The 22555-nt window shown below is 34.7% G+C and overlaps 1 protein-coding gene across 1 annotated transcript; it reads right to left on the minus strand.

Annotated features, from left to right (window-relative positions):
- Positions 1-2970: 2970 nt before the first annotated feature.
- Positions 2971-22491, minus strand: LOC139963210 (uncharacterized). Its single transcript, XM_071963779.1, has 9 exons — positions 22155-22491; positions 20707-20931; positions 19726-19914; positions 10763-10951; positions 9502-9615; positions 8851-8960; positions 7663-7879; positions 6547-6702; positions 2971-3182 (listed from the first exon to the last, which is right to left on the minus strand). Exons 1-9 carry the CDS (start codon positions 22489-22491, stop codon positions 2986-2988), a joined length of 1734 nt encoding a protein of 577 aa, XP_071819880.1. The 3' UTR covers positions 2971-2985.
- Between the last annotated feature and the right edge of the window lie 64 nt (positions 22492-22555).

Below are 22555 nucleotides of genomic sequence, written 5' to 3' on the forward strand. Positions count from 1 at the left end.
AAATTGTTCATTTTACATTTACTGGGATATAATATATGGACCTATGGAATAGGAAGGTAGTAGGGTGTTTAATTGCTGAAAATCGCACATTATGAATTGTTTGTGTTGTCACTGCTTTTTGCTCTCTCTTAAATGTACCTTTCTGCTGTGAGCGATTCAAACATGCCTCCATATATTGTTTACCCTAATTAATAGGTAATAATTAACCTAAAACCTGTGTAAAATATTTACTGAACGGGTGCTATGTACACTTCTCTGGCAAAATTTTATATATCAGTATTGTATTTGCGTTACATAATAAACATGTAAAACTTTACAAATCAGCAGTTAAGTAATTTTTACTGTTCTTATTTGTTCTTAATGTTTTAGTGTTCTTATTTGACATGAAAATTAAGTAAAATTTTACTTAACCTGTGTAAAACGTTTTCTGAGTGTATAAGCCCCCTGACATTCCAATATCCAATTTTAATGATGAACTGACAAGCCTAATGAATAATTTAAGTGTTGTCAGTAAGACTTGCTATATCTGTGGTGATTTAATATTATTAAAAAGTGATCATGATTCTAATGTATCCAATTTCTTAGATTTAATGTATTCCCATTTTTATTTTCCACTTATTTCAAAACCAACTAGAATTACTCCACAATCAGCCTCACTCATTGACAACATCTTTTGTAATGATACTTTTGTTAACTTAAGCTCGGGGATTCTATTATCAGACATAAGTGACCACTTGCCTGTTTATTGTTGTAGGGATTTTAAGGCTCACTCATTACCATGCTCCAATAACTTTTTTTTACCAGTAAAGATTCTTTACGTAATATCAATTTAGAACTTTCTTCTATTGATTGGAACCTATTCAACAATCTCCGAGATGTTGATACTGCATATAACGTTTTTGTTGATAATGCTAACAATATAATTTCTAAGCACTGTGTAGTTAAGCAATTTGAAAGTAAATCCAATACTATACGCTTACCTTGGATAACATCAAGTATTTTAACTTCAATTTCAAAAAAGAATAAATTATATAAAAGGTACCTTCTTAATCCTACTAGTACTAATAAAAGTAAATATACTCTTTATAAAAAATAAACTGACAAAAATTATCAGATTAGCATTGAAGATGTATTATGAAAATTGTTTCAAAGACAATAAAAATAATTTAAAGAAAACATGGGATACGATTAATAAAATTCTTGGTCGTACTTCAATCAATGCTCCAATTGATACAATTAAAGATAATGATTTGTTAATTACAAATAAATTTGACATGGCCGAGAAATTTAATGACTTTTTTTCCTAATATAGGTAACAACCTTGCAAGTTCTATTCCCACTTGTCACTCAAAATTTACAGATTTTCTTACTGATAGTACCCCATCATCTCTATTTCTCTCACCAACCAACTCCTCTGAAAGCCCCTCTTACATATATTTTTAATTTATCAATATCTACAGGTGTTGTTCCAACTCGTACTAAAGAAGCAAAAGTTATTCCAATTTTCAAAAGTGGTGATAAGCTATCTATTAACAATTACAGGCCCATCTCAGTTCTTTCATCTTTATCTAAACTTTTAGAACGTATAATATATAACCGTACTGTACATTTTCTAGACAAGAACAACATTATTACTGATAGACAATTTGGATTTAGTAGGGGGCGTTATAGCTATGGCAGCTTTGGATGTATCACACTATATCATTAATGGCTTTAACAATAAGGAATATTCTTTGGGTGTACTTTTAGATTTATCTAAAGCCTTTGATACTGTCAATCATGGAATTCTCTTCAACAAATTGTATCATTATGGCATAAGAAGGGCTACATTTAATTGGTTTGTTAATTATCTATCTGGCAGACGCCAATGTGTACATATTGATAATCATTATTCTAATTTCAGTAAAATTACATGTGGAGTACCACAAGAGTCAATTGTAGGTCCACTGCTTTTCTCCTTGTATATAAATGATATTATAGATTGTTCAAACACCTTGTATTTTACACTTTACGCGGATGACACCAGTATACTGTATAAACACAAAGATATCAATCATGCTGCATCTACTATAAATTTTGAATTAGCTAAAGTCTCTAGTTGTTAGCAGCTGCTAGCAATTAAAAAAAGGTTCTTGTGGTCTTAATAATATTTCTGTTCAGTTTCTCCAAGAAATCGTTTTATTATAACTGCCCCTCTTACATATATTTTTAATTTATCCATATCTACAGGTGTTGTTCCAACTCGTACCGAAGAAGCTAAAGTTACTCCAATTTTCAAAAGTGGTGATAAGCTATCTATTAACAATTGCAGGCCCATCTCAGTTCTCTCTCATGTTTTACAGGGAACATTATCCATATTGTGTTCATTTCTCGAGCTCTAAGCTGATCTTTGTGTGTTGAATATGTTCTTTCACGTACAATCGCCAGTCAAGATCAGTGACTCCACAACCCAAGTTATATATATGATCAAGCCTAATGTTACATATACATGTAGGATAGCAGGGGAAATTATGGTCATCGTCGTTCGGCGCAACAAGTATTCAGCCAAGCGACGAAACAATTGTCATATATTATATAAATATATATATATATATATATATATATATATATATATATATATATATATAAATATATGTATATATATATATATATATATATATATATGTATATATAAACATATGTATATAAATATATATATATACATAAATGTATATATATATATATATATACATATATATTACGTGGGTTGAAAGAAGTGTTTTTCTTGTTAATCAAAACCGAAAAATCAAATGGTTAGTTACTCATTATAGTACTGATATTTTGTGCTAAGTGACTCTACATTGGGCCTTTCACATGTTATATAATGTTTCATCTTTCACTGGCACACGTTTGAAATATTTTGCCTGATTTCATCATCTTAAAATAAAACATGATTCAGTTACAGCAGACAAGAAACAATGCTTTTCTTCAAATAAGACAATGATCCTACAAACCTATGCAACAGGCATCTTCATAAGTCCATACACCATCAAGACACACTGCAAAGATGTTTGCTTTGAAATACCATCTATCAGGACAGTAATACATGATTTCAGTTCCATTTGGATACATCTTTCCTTCTGCAAAGTCAGGAATGCGGATTACAAAGCCCGATAGGTTAGCGGGTGCACAACATTGTGAAGCTTGTAGGAGGAACAAAACGATATTTAGATATTAATTTTAAAGGCAATGCTGACAGTCTTTCCAATACCATAAAAAATAAACATGATTCAACTACAGCAGACAAGAAACAATGCTTTTCTTCAAATATGACAATGATCTCACAAACCTGTGCAATAAGCATCTTCATGGGTCCATACTCCATAAAGACACACCGCAGTCATGTGACCATTTAAATTCAATCCATCAGGACAGTCATTCATGATCATACTCCATGAAGACACACTGCAGTCCCAAATTATATATATTATCGAGCCTAATGTTACATATACATGTTAGGATACCAGGGGAAATAATGGTCATCGTCGTTCGGCACAACAAGTATTCAGCCAAGCGACGAAACAGTTGTCATATATTATATATATATATATATATATATATATATATATATATATATATATAATATGTAATATATATATATAGCCTATGTCTCTAATTTCGAAAGTTGTAAGCAAACAGTTCTTACACGTAGTTACTTTCGATTCCGTACAGTGAGGATGTTTGTGCTATAAGCGAATTGCAGAAGACCTTTACGATATGAATTTATGGGGAATCCATGGTTGCAGGTGCTATCAATTGTAGTTTTCAGTTTGTGGAAAATCTTGAAGTTCCGACTCTCCATCCGCCCCCCCCCCGCCCCTCCCATGCACCCATGTACTTCCCCTGTATATTGTATAATCAGGGACTTAAAACCCCGAGGTGGCCCAATGGTGAGCACAAAAAGCGGGAAGCCATATTCGCTACCAATTACTGGCTGGAAAACAAGAAGAAAGAAGCAAACAGTATAAACATTCCTACGCATTTTACACTTCTGACCTGAAATTTATGCATGCTTGACAAATGAGTTTGAAACTCTTATGAAGGACAATTGTCTAACTAATATTCATAATTACCATATCTGTGTGGTACTAACTTCAAAGAAGTTTAAGTAATGCTGAATTTTCAATTCACAGCAACTAACGATTCTTTGTCGATTTGAAGTTATATTAAGATATTCATACTGTCAAGCCCATTCATCTCAAACCCTCCAAGTCGATTGGAATTACGCAGAAAAATACCTAGACGCAGTTTTGTCAATACAAAGGATGCACATTGTGTATTGTCTCGTTATCGACCAGAGCTTCCCTTTGATAATCAAGTTGTCGATCAGATAACAAATTATGAAGGAAGTAGGCTTTACCTAGGAAATACGTTTTACTATGATCATTGCCTAAATTTGACACTTCAAAATTGTAAATAATGTCCAAGGGGTAAATTTCTTACATTTATCTATAGTAATTTCTGCCACGCCTTTGGTTATTATTACAAGAGCATAAGAAATATGTGTTATCATGTAATCAACACTCACATTTGTAATGTACTTGTGAAAAGAAATTTTAGGAGGTTATCTTATATTCGAATGTCACACGTTACGCTGTCAGCTCAGTGAGAGAGATCATTTCAAAGAAATCATAATTAAGTGAAGATTATTATCCAATAAACAGTAAGCACGTGTAAATACCAGGTGCTGTAGACCCTTGATATTCAAATTTTAAACCAGCACTTTGATATTCAAGTATACTAATATGATGTTATATAAAGTGCTCTACATATCGATTGGTGTCGTAGTAGTATCAATAGGGGTGGTTGATATTTCCGTTGTTAATTCTCCTGTTGATGTAAAATCAATTTAGAGAAAGGGGTTCTTACAGCTTGTTACATTATCACACCAGTACGTATTGCATGTTTGTATTGTTAGAGAATTAAATAACACTACTCTCTTTTATGGGTCACTTAATATAAAAAGTACCAATTTACCACATACAAGGTGAAATAAAAAATTTGAATAACTTCACTTGATCAAATCGTGTCACCATAATAACTACAAACTAATATTCATAATTACCGTGTCTGTGTGGTACTAACTTCAATCACATTTAAGTAATGCTGAATTTTCAATTCACAGCAACTAACAATTCTTTGTCGATTTGAAGTTATATTAAGAAATTCAAAGTGTCAAGCCCATTCACCTCAAACCCTCCGAGTCAATTGGAATTACGCAGAAATATGCCTAGACGCAGTTTTTTCAATACAAAGAAGCACATTGTGTATTGTCTCGTTACCGACCAGAGATTCTCTCTTTGGTAATCAAGTTGTCGATCAGATAAAAAAAAAATATGAAGGAAGTAGGCTTTACCTAGGAAATACGTTTTACTATGATCATTGCCTAAATTTGACATTTAAAAATTGTAAGAATTTTCCAAGCGATACATATCTTACATTTATCCATATCGAGAAATGACTAGAAGTTGTGAACATATATCATATGACAGTAAAGTGATCCCACAACATCGGTGTTTACGTTGTTTGGCAGGGGTGATGTATATACTATATATATTTTCACCAACAGTCACTTATTATTATAACAATAAACTAACACGAGGCACCAGTGTGATTATTCAGAGAAGTTTTAGAGACCTCGCTGGTAGTACAATGTTCAGTCTCAGTAGGATAAGTGTTGTATGTACTGTAAGTAACTCAAACTGTCAAATACATCCGATTCCTTTGCGTCAAAAGTGACAAATTTCAATACGAACAAAATTTCATTTATGAAATTAATGAAGCAACAAATAGTATTTAACGTTGTTCCCTGTGGTCAAAAATATTATATTTTGCATATTTTGTATGATCATTTAAGGTGGTTTGGTGAGCTGATACAAAATGCCACTTTTTGGTGGACAAAATGGAAATGAACCTCCCTGCGGTCACTTGTCATATCAATGACTGAAGACCGGCAACTTAGAGTGCGAGGTACACTCAGGCCCGTAGCACGGATGGATACAAATAACGGGGCCCCTCCGTGAAGGGTACTGTGCCCCCAGCCATAGAGCAGAATATTGCTCTATGCCCCACCTCATCTGCGCCCACATCATGTGTACAAAAACTGCGTAAGTTACAGCACACAAGTTTTAGGCCCTCCTTAAGTTTTTCGTACCGCCTATAACTCAGAATTCCTGGCTAAGACTGTGTCAACTTTCCCTGATCACTAGAGAAAGAAAAACAGATTTACGAATAATTTTTAAAGGAAATAAGGTGACTTCTGGCACCGTTACAACTGCTATTAAAATAGTATGTCTGAATTATTATATTTCTTTCGAGAGGTACACTCACCCTTTTTAATCATGGCACCAATAAAATATTAAACTTGATATGTATGTATACATATAGATGGTTATTGCTATTTCATGAAAGACTTGACTAGCTGTTATAGAGTTTCGATTAACACTTAAGGTGATTTTAATCTACTTTGGTTACAAAGTGTAGATACAAGAAAACTGTCATCTTTACCGCATTCAATTCCGTGCCATGCAGGATTGCATTGATTCCGGTCAATGGTGAATTTTTTGCATCGGCATTCGTAATTCGTTCCATTGTGGTATATACAATAACCGTTCTCAGGATCACAGATGTCTGTTCCTTCTTTGCATGCGTTGTAAGACCCCTCTGTGTTAAAAAAAATATATATACCACCTAGTGTTCAATATACAACCACCCCTTTGTCAATCGATATGTAGTATGTTATTCATCACAAACGTATAAACGACTGATGTAATATACCCTCAAGTGTAGCTTTAAAACATCAAGATGGATCGTACAACACATACTACGATGCGTACCATTCATCTCAGTATACAGACTAACGTTGTTCGCAGGATTCTTAGTGAAGAATTGATACATAAACATTCGTTATCAGTGATTAGAAGTTTTGATGCTACCGTATCAGAAGGTGATATTGTTGATCAAGATTAACAACAACCCTAACCAACTAAAGACGTTGCATTACTGAAAAGCACAAACTTATGTCTATTTCTCAATGAATGAACAATATTTAACTTGCAAACTGTCTGGTCGCTGTAGCAGTTTATTAGATTTCATAAATTTAAAAATATTAAAATATGCTCAATAATCTATGTAAAAATGTCAGACAAATACCTTCTTTTATTCTGAGGGTGGTTGATATTATAGTCTGAACATGGTCTATACATCTTTAAATTTACTTTTCATCTTAAGAATTGCCGTTTCGTTGAATGGGTCTGACTTTTCTTTAACTACATGCAACGTAAAACACTCAGTCGATGGCTGCAGCCATTCCAAGCCAACGTTCTTAAAACTCGATTTATCGCACCATTCGGTTTTGAGTAGTTGCAATTTTTGATTTATTATTAACGTGTCGTTCATTCTTTCTTTTCTTTCATGCAACCATAAGAATGCTAACACAGTAGTGATGTTTTAGAGACGAACATATAAAAAGTTGATAATCTACTTATACTGTTTGGATAATTTCTTAATTATTGTAATATTTCTATATTGTTGCTATTGATTTTCTTTGTTTCAATTTGTGTCATATTAATTTGTTCTGAAGCAATAGCAAGATATACAAATGTAGAACAGCATCGGTAGTACCTTCTGACGTTATCGATATCAAACGTAATCCAGACTGAGCTTCGCTCTGAATAAGTGTGTCAAAATCTTCAGGAGTTACCATTGCCACACCTTCGTCATATCTCGTCACAACATCGGCAAGAATGGTGGTAACGTTTAACTTACGAATTGCTTCAACTTTACAAGAAACAAACCAACTATTGCACTTATCGTCGAATCTTGTGAACGTTTCTTCAAACTGTGGAATACGAGAAAGTTTAATGTGAAAATGGAAAAGAACAAGAACACGTTTGAAACGGTTGCTGCAAATTGCAATGTTTAAAAGCAAATACTATTATTGCATTAAAATGTGATAAAATTCAAATCAGTATTGAAAATTCAGATAAGTATGACGCAGACATCGATCTGAACCACAATATTAATAATGATTAAAGTAAAATCTAAAGCAAAACAATTTGGAAGGATTGAAACTTGTTGAATTATATCTGCATATTTATCTTATATCGTTGGGGTAAATTTCTTCCTTGGATACAAAAAGAGAATACGTTACATTCCATTTAATAATTGATAACGAATAAAACGACTGTTGGGTAGATAGTATTAACATTTAATAGATCATGTTCTTAATGTGCATTTGCTTTTGTCAGTAAATAAGAGTGTCAGATAACATTCATATCGGTTTATGAGCTCTATATTGTCCTACTAAGACCATGAAAATCCACCAGTAAATACCCATCGAATTGACGTGAAGCATAGCAATTTTATTTAACTGAGCAACACTTCATGAACTTAGAAAACTTCTTTTGCAACAAATGGATGACTAACCATTCTGTTTCTCCATGGTTGGCAATAAATATAAATAATTATAAATGTAATTTATTATCGTAGCAGATTGCTCAAAAAGTCTGATTTCAACAGATACCCTCAGAAATCTTACTTTCTTGCTATCTTATAGAATTTCAGATATCTTCTGCCTTTTGTTTTGTGTTAACAGAATACGTTTATGCTATCCACGAATATTTGAGTAAACTAATATCGAGGGTAAATTCTTGCGATTGCATTTACCTGAGCTTCTTTTTAAACAAATAAGTGAGGAATCATTTTTTTGGGGTCAATATGTAGAATCTCTGTAAGTCAATATGTATTGTAGTGAATGGTAGAGATCGAGCTGATGTTTACATCTGCTTGACAAGGTAAATTGTTACATACCGCTGTAAATATTTTTTGTTCCCGTAAAAGGAATGTACACGAGGATTTGTTCGCAAAGTCATCTTTGTATGCAACCTCAAGCTGAAGAGAACTCCTAATGATACGTTCGACTAAATCGTTAAAAGAAGTAACAAGGAAGAAAAACTTTAATGCTTACATTAAATCGAATACGAGGTAAATACTTAGCTTATTTTTGAATAATATTATCGAAGTATACAATTCGAGAAATGTTGTTGTACATTTTGATCACTTTGTTAGTCACTTCCGGCAATTTATACAAAATGGATCTAAAGATTTTGTTTACAACATTCGCTATTAAATTGCAGAATGAATTTTAAACAAATTAGATGGGCACACTCGCTAATTTGTTTTTTACTCTCTTTTTTTTGTATCTGAGAATGCACAAGATAGTTTTAGGATACTTAACTGACGAAATCTCTAAAGTAACAAGTTGGAACAAAATCTCATAAAACTGGCAAATATAAGCCTGCATACCTTAATGTATTAATGTCATTTTGAAAGTAGTATCAAGCTGTGCGATTTTTTAATTTTAAATCCAATATGCAGATTTCAGCAAATTATCAGTAACCCGGTAAGTTGGAAGTTTTAAGAAGAATGATTTAGTCTACATGTAACAGTTTATATTCTCACCTAAACACTTCCCATTTTGAAAGGTTTTACCCGGTGGGCATGCACACGATCTAGTTTTTCTATCACAAGCAGATTTCTGTTCACTCTTGCAATCCGTTGATTTGGAACAGACAGCTGTATTCATGAAAGAAGATTAAAAGAAAGATGGATAATCACGATACTTTTCCCGATCACGATTTTTGTTTTTGTGAACCCTCATCATGGAGAAAACCTCGTGGCTTCTACGTTACCTGTAGAAGCATGCACCTCACTTTCGTTTCATTTTAGTGTCGTTTATATCCTCATAGAGGTGTTACAGACTGGTAACATTTTGAAATTATACAAAAAAGCATATTCGATAATGGCTATAGACGAAAAGGAGAAATAGGAAAGAAGAAATCAGAGAGAGGTCTTTTTTGTAGATGTTAGAAATCTTTCACACCTTTGTGCGGATATAAAGAGAACAAACATGAAACAGAAGCTGTCTATACGATGATGAGAGCTGTCCAGTTTGAGCGAATCACTTTCATATTAATGTAACGTACTTACAAGGTACATCTGCGAGGATATGGCTCATTAGCTTCTGATCATTAAACCGCGTTGTGCGTTGAATACTCGGTATCATATCACATATGGTATACCATGACATACGCCTATAATCAAAAGCTAGGTCTGAATCAGATCAGCAGATCAATGATCAACACACACATACACGTATACTATATACTCTAAGATAAACATTTCATGAAACATTTTGTGTTCGCTAAAGGTGAGGAATAGGGCCACAGATCAACTGATGGTGACATGTATTCCTCAACTAGCCACAACTCTCATTTGAATAAAAATGATGAAAAATAAATTGATCATAACTGCTTGGTTTGACATGTCGGTAAAGCACCTTCTTAAAAGTCATCCTCAATTATATTAAATCGTTTTAAGCCACAGAAATTTGCACTATGACCATGGAATTTAAAAATGAGACTCTTTATCGATCATATCCTTCCAGCCGTTAATCAGGTGTTGGTCTGTTTCGACACGATAATAAAATCACTCTAGCACAAAGCAAAACGAAAATATCGATTCTACTATGGATCTATCCTAAAGGTAGCAACCGAAGTGATTCCAGCAGCAAAGGATGATACGTGAAGATCCTAAAGAAACCAGCTAGTCGGCATTAATGACCAGCTTACATAATGTTTCTGCAAAATATCGGATATTATGAACTACTAGTTACGTTTTTTTCTTATAGGATTGTTATGTTTCATAAGGTAACGATATTCACCTGAACAACTCGGTACTGTTTCTACTATCCATCTTCCATAAAGACAAACTGCACTACTGCTTCCGTGCAGAATAAATCCATTTGGGCATGAGTAAGACACGCTTGATCCACTCTTTCCTTCGTCTTCTCCATTTTGGGGAGTTACTATTACATCAACATTGGCTGGCGCAGGGTTCTCACAAGGCGAACCTTGAAATGAATAAAATTGACATTCCATTTGCCATTGATATCAAATGATTTTTTGTTCAGTTTATTATGATGTGACGCCTTTTCGGTTAGAGCAATATTCCACATCGTTCGTTGAAACCCCCATTTCAACATATTGTCGCTGCTAACTCCAAATACGGTGGACTGAAAGAATTCTATGTTGACTGGCTTAATTAACCTTCTCTAGAACTTAGTGGCTCACAATAGGTGGTTTGTGCTGCTATCATGTTTACCATTACGCCACAATTTTGCTATTATATCTTTGAAATGTGATACATTTATATATTTGAAATAACTGTCAATGTAAGTTCTAGGATTTCTTTAAAATGGATTTCATGATTAAATAAATGCTAAACCATGTTCAGAATATCGTGATGACATTCACTCTGATGTTGTAAGATGTATCGACAAAATATCATCAAATTTGAGCAAAGAGTTTGAGTTTGAACCTCTTATTAAAGACAGTTGTTTATCATGTGGCTGTATCTAATGAGGACTCACCACCAGGCCTATGTCCCTATGTCAGATCCTGCCAATTACAGTGTCCCAAAATCCTATCAGAAATAACCTCCTACGATTCAAACTTCAGATAATTTTATCTACAAACTAATATTCATAATTACCGTATCTGTGTGGTACTAACTTCAATGAAATTTAAGTAATGCTGAATTTTCAATTCACAGCAACTAACGATTCTTTGTTTCGTTATTGACCGGAGCTTCCCTTCGGTAATAAAGTTGTCGATCAGATAAAAAATATATGTAGGAAGTAGGCTTCACCTAGGAAATACGTTTTACTGTGATCATTCCCTAAATTTGACATTTAAAAATTGTAAGTATTTTCCAAGCGATGAATTTCTTACATTTATCTACAGTAAGTTCTGCCAAGCCTTTAATAGTGTAATAATGAGATACAAACGTAGTGGTTTGTGTCACTGCGTATAAAAACAAAAAATAATAATATACGATAAGAATGGTCAACTCTCCTTAAAGGCAGGTAAATTTTGTTGTAACAATGATTGATTTTGTAATTATATACGGTTACGTACTCAAGCAATATAATCATACAGTCCATCTTCCCATTTGGTATACCAGGCCCGTAGCCAGTTTTTACCTGGAGGGGGGGGGGGGGTTCGTCATGCGTGATAGGACTATCTAAGCGGAGCGCCACCATTGGTTGGCGCGGAGCGTAGAAGAAAATTTTTAGCTTTTCGAACCCCCCAGTTGGCCGGAAACGGCACTTCCCGAATGTTTCAAGCAAGAAGAAGTTCAGCCCCCATTTCGAAATTCTCCCCGCTTCTTGGAACACTTGACAAATATTTGGGGCTGAACATACCTTCAGCCCCCCCCCCCCACTTTTTCATCGCTGCCACTGGAGTTCGGCATTTTCATGAAGTGAAAACTCGAGGGCGCCCGAGCAAGGAGTGGAGCGACCGAGCAGGGAGAGGGTGTGGTTCTCCCTGCCCCACCCCAGGGAGTTTGTGCAATTTTTACATCGAAATTCAGCGATCTGGTGAACACCTAAGCTGGAATTTTTGGACATTTTTAATCAAATGACAACATGGAAAAAGCTTAGCCACAAAAGTCGTAAAAGAGGGCCAACAACGGAGTAAAAGAGGTAGCCTGTCCATAGGCAGTGCAAATTCATCCTAAAATGAAATTGTTGACGTGTAAAAGAAAAGTGAAAAAAGAGAAATACATCAAAAATGTGTTTGTATTTTCCTGAAAAAGCATGAGGCATGTTTAAATTTCATTTGGAGGCTCAGCATCCCCCCTTCCCACCATACATGTACACCTATCTTTTCTTTCAAATTGTGGGAATAAAGCAAAAACACAAGATCAACAATAATGTAATTCTTAAAATAGCTCTTTTATTGGCATTCAGTCTCATAAAAACTAAAAACAGACACACATACACAGTGAAATTGATAGATTTTAGCAACCATCGTGCTTGTGGTGTCTCTATTACTACTATTGTGAAGTTGAAATACAAGGAAACACAGAGATTTTTTGAGACTGTCTCTTCAGTAGTAGCAAGTCCGAAAGAGAGTATGCAAACACATATTTGCATATTTCTATCTGCTATAGGGTCCAATATCTCGGACTGCCATGTTTCGAAGCTTGAAATCACGGCGCGGCGTTCAGTGTGGACACCCCCACGTACCGCGTCGCGCCGAACTTTGCAGCTCTGCAAAGTTCGGCGCAGCGCGGCGCCAGGTGTGGACGTCCCTTTACATCAATGTTTCCGTGTTGCCTTCAGCTGAGCGTGTGTAGGTCAATATTGTATTCCACGGTCCTGGTGGCACCCAAAGTGATTATACGAGCGGTATATTTAAATATGCATTTTCGTGTAAAAAATGACAATTTGCCCTGGAAAACGCCAAAACTCCATTAGAAAAAAAAATGATCTGGGCGGGGGGGGGGGGTTCGTACGAACCCCCTAAACCCACTGGCTACGGGCCTGGGTATACACAGGTATGAATCCTAGTAACTAGATAGATGGTAGTTTTCACTATTACAGGAGCAATTTAGTTTCGATCCGTCACATCTACTTCGCAGCTGACAGTTGAATTCACACGGGCTTCATCGAGAAAACACAGTGTGCACTTTGTCGCAGCTATCTGAACTCCAATGAAGAAAATCAACGCAAAAGTTTTAAGTAAACATGAATTGGTTAATATTCATATGGAAGTACAGCTACGATATTGATTCTTCAAACAATAGTTACCAATGTCCGTTAATTTTCGAAACCTACTTTTGTCCATCAGGATATTTGCTATATTGCACTAAAAAGTGGGAAACAAATGATAATTATTACAAGATCATAGGAAATTTTTACTTCTTTGCGGGTGTAGCGGGGCACATTGACCACCCAACCCGCCTCGCCGCCCCCCCTAAATATAACTTCAATGAAATTTAAGTAATGATGAATATTCAATTCACAGCAGCTTAAAATTCTTTGTCGATTTAAAGTTATATTAAGAAATTCATAGTGTCAAGCCCATTCACCTCAAACCCTCCAAGTCAATTGGAATTACGCAGAAATATACCTAGACGCAGTTTTGTCAAATCAAAGGATGCACCTTGTGTATCTTTATTTATTGATGTAAAATTTGACAAAAAATCTCCTTTTATAGGAGTTATTTACACACAGAAAACAATATGTAAAATAATGTTATGTAAATCACGGGTTGTAAAATTGTACCCGGAATTATGTAAATATTACACAACATTCTGTAAAAGTATTCATATGCATGCGATTGAGGGTTACACAAACTTATTGTAAACATCTACTAAGTCATTTTACATGATAGCAAGTAACATTTACCAAAGCGTTAACCAAACGGAAGCAGAGTTTACATAATACAACACTACTTGTACCAGTTTGTCGACATTTATCGTTACTAAATGTACTATAGTAACCACGGCCATATATACGTGCAAGCCACATACCGTTACGTACTCAGTGTGCGATTACGAGCTACTGTACAATGGCATGGAAAATGACGTTAGTGTGATACGTTAGTCAGGACGCCATATTTTAAGGTGTGTCGATCTGACCTCAGAGGTCAGGTTTATTAATATTCATGACTTCTCTCTTTTTCTTAAATTAAAGTATGTGAAATTACAGTATACAACAAATTCGTAACATGTGATTTAAAAGCTGATCATGTGAGATTAGGAAACCTCTTTGTTTTTCTAGAACATATGTTGGTTTCAGTCGAGCTTTATTTCTTCTCAGGTTTCGGTGCAGCTGGCACGAGATCACATTTGCTTCAGCACCAGTGTCAATCTTCAATTTTACAGGTTTACCATTGACCTTGAGGCAGACTTTCCAGTCACTTTTATCCTCAACTCTGTGCTGTTCAGTTGTTTCACTGTTCAACTCTCCCACAAACAGTTCATCCTCAGAATCGTGATCTTGGTCAAGTGAATTAACATGTTTACCTGGTCTGCTGGCAGTTTTACCCTGACTTGCCGAGTTGCTATTCATTCCACCCTTATGTCTCCCTCGGTCAGTTTGTTTTGTGTGACACATTGTTGCGAAATGGTCTGGTTTGTTACACTTCCTGCACTGTTTTCCTTGTGCTGGGCAAATACTATGACTAGAGTCATGGCCACATCTCCCACATGTGAATACACTCTGACTATGATTGATATTGCCTCTAGGCCTACTAGTACTACTTCTGTATTTTCCTTTGCTTGTATGTACCTTTTTCAATCGCATCAACAGCTTCTTGGTTGTCTGTTAAAGTTTTCATTTGAGTACGTGATGCTTCACTAGCCCGACACAGTTGCAAGGCACTGTCCAAAGTTAGGTTTTGTGTACGTAATAATTTTTCGCGTAACCCGTTATAGGCAATCCCACACACTAAACGGTCTCTAATAAGCCCATCGATTAACTCTCCGAATTCACATGTTTTGGCTCTCCGTTTCAGTTCAGTGACATACTGATCGATGGTTTCGTCTGACAGCTGTGCTCTGGTATTAAACAAATGTCTTTCATAGGTGACATTCTTTTTTGGAATGCAATATTCTCAATCTTTTTCATGAGAACATCGTATTTCCGTTGTTGTCCTTCGTCAAAATTGAACGTATTGTACAACTCTAGGCCGTCGTCGCCTATCACGTGCAACAACACAGAACACTTGACTTTATCATCTTTATTGTCGAGCTAGCAGGCTTCTAAATAAAGCTCAAATCGTTGTTTCCACCTCTTCCAATTGTCAGTGACGTTGCCTCCCAGCTTTAGCGGAGCTGGTGGGTTGAATTTATCCATTTTCCATGGATATCCCACGACTTAACACCATGTGATATGTTAGTCAGGACGCCATATTTTAAGGTGTGTCGATCTGACCTCAGAGGTCAGGTTTATTAATATTCATGACAGTTAGGAGACTGGGGCCTGGAAGAATTGATTGAAAACTTCGAAGGTATGTTTTGATATTATCTAAGTGAACGTGACAAGAACGAGAAATGCTTAGAGACCCACGACTAAGTTGGGTAGACGAATGCATTTGAATCGCTTGCGTTACGTAGACCTAACGTTAAAGTCATACAATAAGTTAATATAATAGGCTAGCTGCTGTTTGTCATAGTCAACTCATAATTGTCAACGAATCCGTTGAGGCCTACATACAAGTAAACATTAAACGGAATAGCATACAGACGGACGGAGGACTTTGGTCTGGCCTTTATTGTAACCTAGTGCATTCTATTCCTATTGTACGTTAACCGTAACTTCGTATACCCTGCGAGTCACTTTTTTTAAGTGGTACTAGTACTAGTTAAATAAATAGCATCGGGCATGGGCCTATAGTTACTCTGGTACTATGTTTAATAAGGGATAAACATATATTCATGTAATGCAATATATAATTACCACTAATTGCCATTTTAGCTTGTAAGTTGTAGCAAGTAGGCCGAAGCTGATGTGGATTGGTGATACTTTTAGACCTAGGCCCAACTACAATTTAACTATATTATAGAAGCGATCTAGCTGTTATCATTCATAGCAATCTACACAATTGCATACAGTGGGAGTGAGCATTGTTTTAAGCATTGTTAACATGATGCATTGGTTGTAAAAGTTGCCTACATTGTCTGATGAATGTTTAATGCAAGTTCCTGGTTTGACAAGGAATCACTATAGGCCATCTGGCTTTCTAGTTTTAAACCTACTTGAAAGTTGAAAAAGTTAGAATCACAACTGATTAAATTTTGGACATTTTCTTAAGGAATGTCAATTTTTTGTGAGGGGTACATGTAAATAACTGCTTATGCTCCAAGGAGGTATTTACACAACTTTATTATGATGGATTTTTTTCTTTTCTTTGTTGTTACTTAGGAAGCATCAACTTCGAATTCTATTTACAAAAGATTTCAGAAAGACCTCAGCCATATGTGTTACTTCTTGGAGGAAGCAAAATAGATCCTTAGCAGTCATTTGTGTTCATCGAGAGACATGCCCTACCCCAGAAGACATTTATGAAGGCCATTGATGTGTGCTTCAAATCATTCTACGTGTTTAATCTGAATTATACCAAATTGCATGTCTTGGTGCCTGGAAATTTTCCCAAAAAGTTGTTTACCAGTTGCCTGGTGGTGTGAATTGCAACCAGATTCGAGATTTTCGTGCTTACCGTGCCAACAATAAAGACAAAGTAACTGCAGTTAAGCAGTTGTCATTGACAGCACTCCACGTTTTCTCATCTCACGGATCAGAATGTATCTAAAGTTATTGCTTATTTGGAATTGACTTTGGGAAGAGTTGTTTCTTGTGTTTAATTTGGAATACCAAAAGACATGTGCCAACAACAAAGACAAAGAAACTGTAGTGTAGCAGTCATCGTAGACAGCACTCCACGTTTTCTCATCCCACGGATCAGCAAATATCTAAAGTTGTTGCTTATTTGAAATTGACTTTGGGAAGAGTTGTTTCTTGTGTTTAACCTGGAATACCAAAAGACATGTGCCAACAACAAAGACAAAGTCACTGTAGTGTAGCAGTCATCATAGACAGCACTCACCTTGAATAACATCAAGTATTTTAACTTCAATTTCAAAAATGGAATAAATTATATAAAAAGTACCTTCTTAATCCTACTAGTACCAATAAAAGTAAATATACTCTTTATAAAAATAAACTGACAAAAATTATCAGATTAGCAAAGAAGATGTATTATGAAAATTGTTTCAAAGACAATAAAAATAATTTAAAGAAAACATGGGATACGATTAATAAAATTCTTGGTCGTACTTCAATCAATACTCCAATTGATAAAATTAAAGATAATGATTTGTTAATTACAAATAAATTTGACATGGCCGAGCAATTTAATGACTTTTTTGCTAATATAGGTAACAACCTTGCAAGTTCTATTCCCACTTGTCACTCAAAATTTACAGATTTTCTAACTGATAGTACCCCATCATCTCTATTTCTCTCACCAACCAACTTCTCTGAAAGCCCCTCTTACATATATTTTTAATTTATCAATATCTACAGGTGTTGTTCCAACTCGTACCGAAGAAGCAAAAGTTACTCCAATTTTCAAAAGTGGTGATAAGCTATCTATTAACAATTACATGCCCATCTCAGTTCTCTCTCATGTTTTACAGGGAGCATTATCCATATTGTGCTCATATCTCGAGCTATAAGCTGATCTTTGTGTGTTCAGTTCTTTCATCTTTACGTAAACTTTTAGAACGTATAATATATAACCGTACTGTACATTTTCTAGACAAGAACAACATTATTACTGACAGAAAATTCGGATTTAGTTGGGGGCGTTATACAGCTATGGCAGTTTTGGTTGTATCACACTATATCATTATAATGGCTTTAACAATAAGGAATATTCTTTGGGTGTATATTTAGATTTATCTAAAGCCTTTGATACTGTCAATCATGGAATTCTCTTCAACAAATTGTATCATTATGGCAGAAGAGGGGTTGCATTTAAATGGTTTGTTAATTATCTATCTGACAGACGCCAATGTGTACATATTGATAATCAGTATTCTAATTTCAGTAAAATTACATGTGGAGTACCACAAGGGTCAATTTTAGGTCCACTGCTTTTCTCTTTGTATATAAATGATATTATAGATTGTTCAAACACCTTGTATTTTACACTGTACGCGGATGACACCAGTATACTGTATAAACACAAAGATATCAATTATGCTGCATCTACTATAAATTTTGAATTAGCTAAAGTCTCTACTTGGTGACACAAAGTGTAAATGTTAACACAGCAAGCTTATTTAACTGTTGCTGAGCCTTCTACCAACCAACTCCTCTGAAATAATCAATTTAATAATGCAATTAAAAAAAGGTTCTTGTGGTCTTGATAATATTTCTGTTCAGTTTCTCCAAGAAAATCGTTTCATTATAGCTGCCCCTCTTACATATATTTTAATTCATCAATATCTACAGGTGTTGTTCCAACTCGAACCGAAGAAGCTAAAGTTACTCCAATTTTCAAAAGTGGTGATAAGCTATCTATTAACAATTGCAGGCCCATCTCAGTTCTCTCTCATGTTTAACAGGGAACATTATCCATATTGTGTTCATTTCTCGAGCTATAAGCTGATGTTTGTGTGTTGAATATGTTCTTTCACGAACAATCGCCAGTCAAGATCAGTGACTCCACAACCCAAGTTATATATATGATCAAGCCTAATGTTACATATACATGTAGCATAGCAGGGGAAATTATGGTCATCGTCGTTCGGCGCAACAAGTATTCAGCCAAGCGACGAAACAATTGTCATATATTATATATATAAATATATGTATATATATATATAAACATATGTATATAAATATAAATATATATATATATATATATATATATATATATATATATATATACATAAATGTATATATATATATATATATATATATATACATATATACATACATATATATATATATATATATATATATATACATATATATATATACATATATATATATATATATATATATATATATTACGTGGGTTGAAAGAAGTGTTTTTCTTGTTAATCAAAACCGAACAATCAAATGGTTAGTTCTCATTATAGTACTGATATTTTATGCAAAGTGACTATACATTGGGCCTTTCACATGTTATATAATGTTTCATCTTTCACTGGCACACGTTTGAAATATTTTGCCTGATTTCATCATCTTAAAATACAACATGATTCAATTACATCAGACAAGAAACAATGCTTTTCTTCAAATATGACAATGATCTCACAAACCTGTGCAATAGGCATCTTCATTAGTCCACACTCCATAAAGACACACTGCAGTCATGTGACCATTTAAATCCAATCCATCAGGACAGTCATACATGATTTCAGTTCCATTTGGATACATCTCTCCTTTTGTAAAGTTAGGACTGTGGAATACAAAGTCATCTGGGGGAGCGGGTGCATCACATGGTGAATCTTGTAGGAGGAAAAAAACGATATTTAGATATTAATTTTAAAGGCAATGCTGACAGCCTTTCCAATACCATAAAAATACAACAGGATTCAATTACAGCAGACAAGAAACAATGCTTTTCTTCAAATATGACAATGATCTCACAAACCTGTGCAAAAGACATTTGCATAAGTCCATACTCCATGAAGACACACTGCAGTGCCAAGTTATATATATTATCAAGCCTAATGTTACATATACATGTTAGGATACCAGGGGAAATTATGGTCATCGTCGTTCGGCGCAACAAGTATTCAGCCAAGCGACGAAACAGTTGTCATATATGATATGTTTATGTTTATGTATATATATTTATATTTATATATATATATATATATATATATATATATATATATATATATATATATATATATATATATATATATATATATTTATTTATATATATATATATATATATATATATATATATATATATACATACATATATATATATTACGTGGTTTGAAAGAAGTGTTTTTCTTGTAAATCAAAACCGAAAAATCAAATGGTTAGTTACTCATTATAGTACTGATATTTTATGCAAAGTGGCTATACATTGGGCCTTTCACATGTAATGTAATGTTTCATATTAGTGCATAATGATGAGATACGAATGCAAGAGTTTGTGTCACTGCGTGCAAAATCAGAAACAAAATAAAAATCATAATATACGATAAGAATGGTTAACTCTCCTTAACGGCAGGTAAATTTGGTTGTAACAATGATTGATTTAGTAATTATATACGGTTACGTACGCAAGCAATGTAAATTATACAGTCCATTTTCCCATTCGTCTCTTCCACACTGGTATGAATTCTTGCGTCTAGATAGTTTGTGGTTTTCACGTTTACAGGAGCAAGTTATTTTAGTATTGTGATCGTGACACGGGTGTGCTGTCTTGCCGGCTGTCTCATTAATGCAGCTGACCGGTGTCACACGGGCTTCATCGAGAAAACACTGTGTGGACTTGTCGCAGCTATCTGAACTCCAATGAAGAAAATCAACGCAAAAGTTTTAAGTAAACATGAATTGGTTAATATTCATATGGAAGTACAGCTACAATACTGATTCTTCAAGCAATAGTTACCAATGTCCGTTAACATCCTAATTTTGTCCATCAGGATAAATGCTATATTGCACTAAAAAGTGTGAAACAAATGATAATTATTACAAGATCATAGGAAATTTGTACTTCTTTGCGGGTGTAGCGGGGCACATTGACCAACCCACCAACCCACCCCGCCCCCCCTTAATATAACTTCAATGAAATTTAAGTAATGATGAATATTCAATTCACAGCAGCTTAAAATTCTTTGTCGATTTAAAGTTATATTAAGAAATTCATAGTGTCAAGCCCATTCACCTCAAACCCTCCAAGTCAATTGGAATTACGCAGAAATACACCTAGACGCAGTTTTGTCAAAACAAAGGATGCACTTTGTGTATCTCTATTTATTGATGTAAAATTTGACAACAAATCTCTTTTTATAGAAGTTATTTACACACAGAAAACAATATGTAAAATAATGTTATGTAAATCACGGGTTGTAAAAATGTACCCGGAATTATGTAAATATTACACAACATCCTGTAAAAGTATTCATATGCATGCGATTGAGGGTTACACAAACTTATTGTAAACATCTACTAAGTCATTTTACATGATAGCAAGTAACTTTTACCAAAGCGTTAACCAAACGGAAGCAGAGTTTACATAATACAACACTACTTGTACCAGTTTGTCGACATTTATCGTTACTAAATGTACTATACTAACCACGGCCATAAATACGTGCAAGCCACATACCGCTACGTACTCAGTGTGCGATTACGAGCTACTGTACAATGGCATGGAAAATGACGTTAGTGTGATATGTTAGTCAGGACGCCATATTTTAAGGTGTGTCGTTCTGACCTCAGAGGTCAGGTTTATTAATATTCATGACATCTCTCTTTTTCTCAAATTAAAGTATGTGAAATTACAGTGTACAACAAATTCGTAATATGTCATTTAAAAGCTGATCATGTGAGATTAGGAAACCTCTTTGTTTTTCTAGAACATATACACAAGTTCTCCCCAACCAAACTGGTTACCACTGTACTTATTTGTTGTTTACTTGATTATACATAACATAATCTTGAGTCCATGCAGGTGGTTTACTATTCCTAATTGGTCTATCAGGAACCTTCATATTCTCATTACTTTCCTCAGTCGTGTCAATCACTTCATCATAATCATGCGTTTCTGTACAAGTTGGAACTTGTGTTTTAGCTAAAGCTCTTCGATTTCTTCGATAAGAGTTACCATCAGAGGTAGTGACCACATATGACCTAGGGGTGTTTGCCACTGATGTAACTTTGACAGGATACCACTTGCCATTCCTATGCATTTTTACTGATTCACCTACTTCAAACTCTGGTAGTGGTTTGGTATGAATATTGTAGTATTTCATTTGGGACGCTTGTCTCTTTTCTAGATTCCCTTGGATCTTTTTCTTACTAATAACCCCTGGTTTAAGAAGTTTCTTGTTAATTGGCATTTTTGATCTAACCCTTCTACCCATAAGTAACTGAGCTGGACTTGCACCCAAGTCATCAATGGGA

Source organism: Apostichopus japonicus, chromosome 21 (genome assembly GCF_037975245.1).
Source record: "Apostichopus japonicus isolate 1M-3 chromosome 21, ASM3797524v1, whole genome shotgun sequence".
In the NCBI taxonomy this organism is placed as follows: domain Eukaryota; kingdom Metazoa; phylum Echinodermata; class Holothuroidea; order Aspidochirotida; family Stichopodidae; genus Apostichopus; species Apostichopus japonicus.